At 39.7% G+C, this 3,321-nt stretch overlaps 1 protein-coding gene across 2 annotated transcripts; it reads right to left on the reverse strand.

Annotated features, from left to right (window-relative positions):
• Positions 1-237: 237 nt before the first annotated feature.
• zgc:101559 (Ras-related protein Rab-33B-like) lies at positions 238-3,114 on the reverse strand. Of its 2 annotated transcripts, none has more exons than XM_059342932.1 (2): positions 2,846-3,114; positions 238-1,272 (listed from the first exon to the last, which is right to left on the reverse strand). In XM_059342932.1, the coding sequence occupies exons 1-2, from the start codon at positions 3,101-3,103 to the stop codon at positions 832-834; spliced, it is 699 nt and encodes a 232-aa protein (XP_059198915.1). In that variant the 5' UTR covers positions 3,104-3,114; the 3' UTR covers positions 238-831. The 2 variants fall into 2 exon arrangements, with proteins under 2 accessions (XP_059198915.1, XP_059198914.1); XM_059342931.1 differs by having other exon boundaries at positions 238-1,278.
• Between the last annotated feature and the right edge of the window lie 207 nt (positions 3,115-3,321).

Raw genomic sequence — 3,321 nt, forward strand, 5'->3', positions numbered from 1 at the left:
AATCGTACAGATAAACCACTTTTATTGATTTAAAGCGTAAAATTGTCACAAATCTCCACACTGTAGGGAAGTGTTTGCATTATTGTATACATGCAACAAAATGTATCAGTCAGTTGTGATTTTGTCTCTGACCATCCATGCCTTTCATAGACAACATGATCATTTGTTTACTCATTCTTCTCAAGTGAACAATGTTGATTTGTATTTTGTCCCAGATAACCACTGGTGAACTCTCGCCAAAGACTGTGTAGGCAAATTAGTGGACACTGGACACAAAGCTGGATATTTTCATATTTATATTTCATTCATTCATTCAGCAACAGCACCAAAACGTCATGCTGCAATTTTTTTAAGAACAGCAATATCATTTTAAAACACAACTTAACAAGAAAATGATTGCACAGTTTTCTTCACAGTTTCAATTTCCCGTATTGGTCCCTTGACTCAAACTGTAATCTTTTTTGTACTTTAATTAACTATCTACACTGAATGCTGTAGATGAGATGTAGTGCTGCTAGATGGCTGATTGCATAATTTGTCTACATATTGAAGTGCAATCTGCAATGCTTAGCTCTTTGACTCAAAGTGATTTTATGTGCAGTTTGAGCTACATATGTTTTGGCATACCTCCATTTCCATTCATGCATTTCATTGAAATGTTGATTTAATATTGTGCATACGTATAGGCCCATACAAGCTGTACCTTGCATCAGGCAGGGTTTGTGATTCAGTCTCAGTGTTAGGAATAAACACTGTTTTCCACAACACAATTATTCATCCTGACGGCTGTGATGATCTACATGAGTACATCCATACAGGATGAAGGTGACCTCAGCATTGACAGGTTGCTTCTTCCTGCTCTCTCTGGTTCCACAGCTGCCTGATGCTGCTCTCGCTCGGCTGCTTCAGTCTCAGGGGTTTGTGGCTCTTCAGTCTATAAGCCAAAGTCAGAAAGATGGCGTCGACGTGTTCCTTCTCAGCCGGTTCCTTGGCTGAAGTCTCAAACAGTGGGAAGTTGTAGCTGTCTGCAAGACACTGGGCAGCGGTAGTGGGGACCTCCCGGCGGTCCCTCAGGTCGCACTTGTTGCCCACCATGATGCGGGGCACCAGGGGCCCCACGCAGTGTCGGCTGCACTCCTCAATCCACTCAGGGATGCTCTCGAAGGAAGACAGGCTGGTCACGTCGTACACGAAGATGACGGCATGGACGCTGCGGTAATAGTGCTCCACCATGCTCTTCCTGAATCGCTCCTGGCCTGCCGTGTCCCAGATCTGCAACTGGCGCAGCAGAAAGAGATATCGATGTGACTAAATAATATTTAAAAGTATCATTTGTAACATTTCTTAATCAAAATGTCTCAGAACAACTAGATCTGTGTTATATATTTTGCTGAGTTGTGGTAATCCCAAATGTTTCAAACAATTTTCAAACCCAGAGAAACTGACATTTTAATCAAGGACATGCTCCGTGTCTGTCGCCTGTCAATGGCTTCTTATCTCCTCTGCACATGTGTCAGCGGTGTGGTTAACTGCAGGAAGTTATCATACACTGACTTTTTATTCAGTTTTAAGACACATTAAAAAAAAAGATCTTAAGAAACTTTGTAAAAAAATTATCTTTTTTTTACCTGAACAATGAGCACTAAAAGAATTCTAGTAAGGTTAAACTGCATGCAATGATAGCACTGCTCTTTCTGTCTTTTTTGTTATTGTTTTGATTGAGAGACTCCTATAACCAACCCCGAGTAAAGATGATAGCCAACAATGTCCAAAACAGCTGGGTGCTGTAGTAGTTGTTGTTGTTTTTTTACCTAACATTACTCAAACATAAATAGTGATAGATAATAGAAATAAATAGTGACTGAAACCAGATGTCTTGTACACCCCCTGTATGTCATTGTTAGAGAAATGCTGTAGGAAATGTAGGAAAAAGTGAGTCTGACTGGCAGATTTAAGGGTTAAATCTCATTTTAAGGTTTTTTTTTAAGTGTCCTCAGATATGCAGAGGTGCTCCACTTAAGCTGCATATTGTCACACTGTTAAAATAATCGCCTAAGTCATTTTTTGTCAAAATTGTTGTTTTTTTGCCAAAATCATCTACTCATGATGCTGGCCACCTATGGTAAAATCGCCTACATCAATTTTTTGAACATGCCTTTGTGACTTAAGCAAGATATGGTAACACTTTATTATGAAGGTGTCTACATAAGAGTGATATGAGCGTGTCATAAACATGACATGGGATGTGTAATGAACATTAATGACACTTTGAAGTACCATTAATGCTCATGATACTTGTCATGTCATGTTTCTGACAGGTTTGTGTGACTCTTATGTAGACACCTTCAAAATAAAGTGTTTCCATATCTTGCTTAAGTCACAAAGGCATGTTAAAAAATTGCCTAAGTAATTTATTTATCTTAAGTTACATAATTTACACACAGTATTATTACTATGCCAATAGCCATCCATTGTTACATCCTTTTTGAGTGAAATGATCAATAAATGTCATATGTTACACTTACTACAAAACTTGGAAAAAATTAGTTAGGCGATTATTTTAACAGGGTGACGATATGTTTTCTTTAAGGTCTACTACAAAGTAGTTATTCATTTTTTATTGGGAGATGGTTGGTCATTTTAAAAAGGTAGGCCCGTGTTTTGTAGTGGAGTCATTCCCATGCACTGCCTTTGGATGTCTGAGAACAAGGTCCAGGTCAGGCTGCGTCCACTTATAACGGTAAGCTAACGCAGATAGCAGTGCGTTATACGAAATCCATGTGTGTGTGTGTGTGTGTGTGTGTTTGTGACATTTGAGTGTAAGTGTGTTTGTGGGTCCTCTCACCTTGATAGTCTCCCCATCGAGCTCCAGCGTCCTCTCTCTGAAATCGACCCCGATCGTTGCCTCCGGGTTCTTCAGGAAAGTGCCCCCGCAGAACCGGTAAGTCAAACACGTCTTCCCCACATTTGAGTCTCCGATGACTATTATCTTGAAAATGCGAGCTTGTGCAGACTCATAATCGTGGTGGGAAGACAGCTCTAAGGAGTCGTTTTGACCGAAAACGGTGTCAAATCCGTCCCCAGGTTTGTTTTCTATTGCCATCTCTCATCCTCTCGCTGTCTGGATGTAAACGGCACTGAGACATCGCGAGATTTGGAGGAGCCAAGAGAAATGAACGATATTCACAACACAAGCCCAGTTTCTAGGATAGATTGGTAATTTCTCTATTTTAATGGTTAAACCCTTCACGCATAAACATATATACTTTTTTATTTCCACACCTGTTTTCTTTAATTAATTTACCAAACCATAAAAAAACT

This window comes from Centropristis striata, chromosome 10, assembly GCF_030273125.1.
Source record: "Centropristis striata isolate RG_2023a ecotype Rhode Island chromosome 10, C.striata_1.0, whole genome shotgun sequence".
NCBI lineage: Eukaryota > Metazoa > Chordata > Actinopteri > Perciformes > Serranidae > Centropristis > Centropristis striata.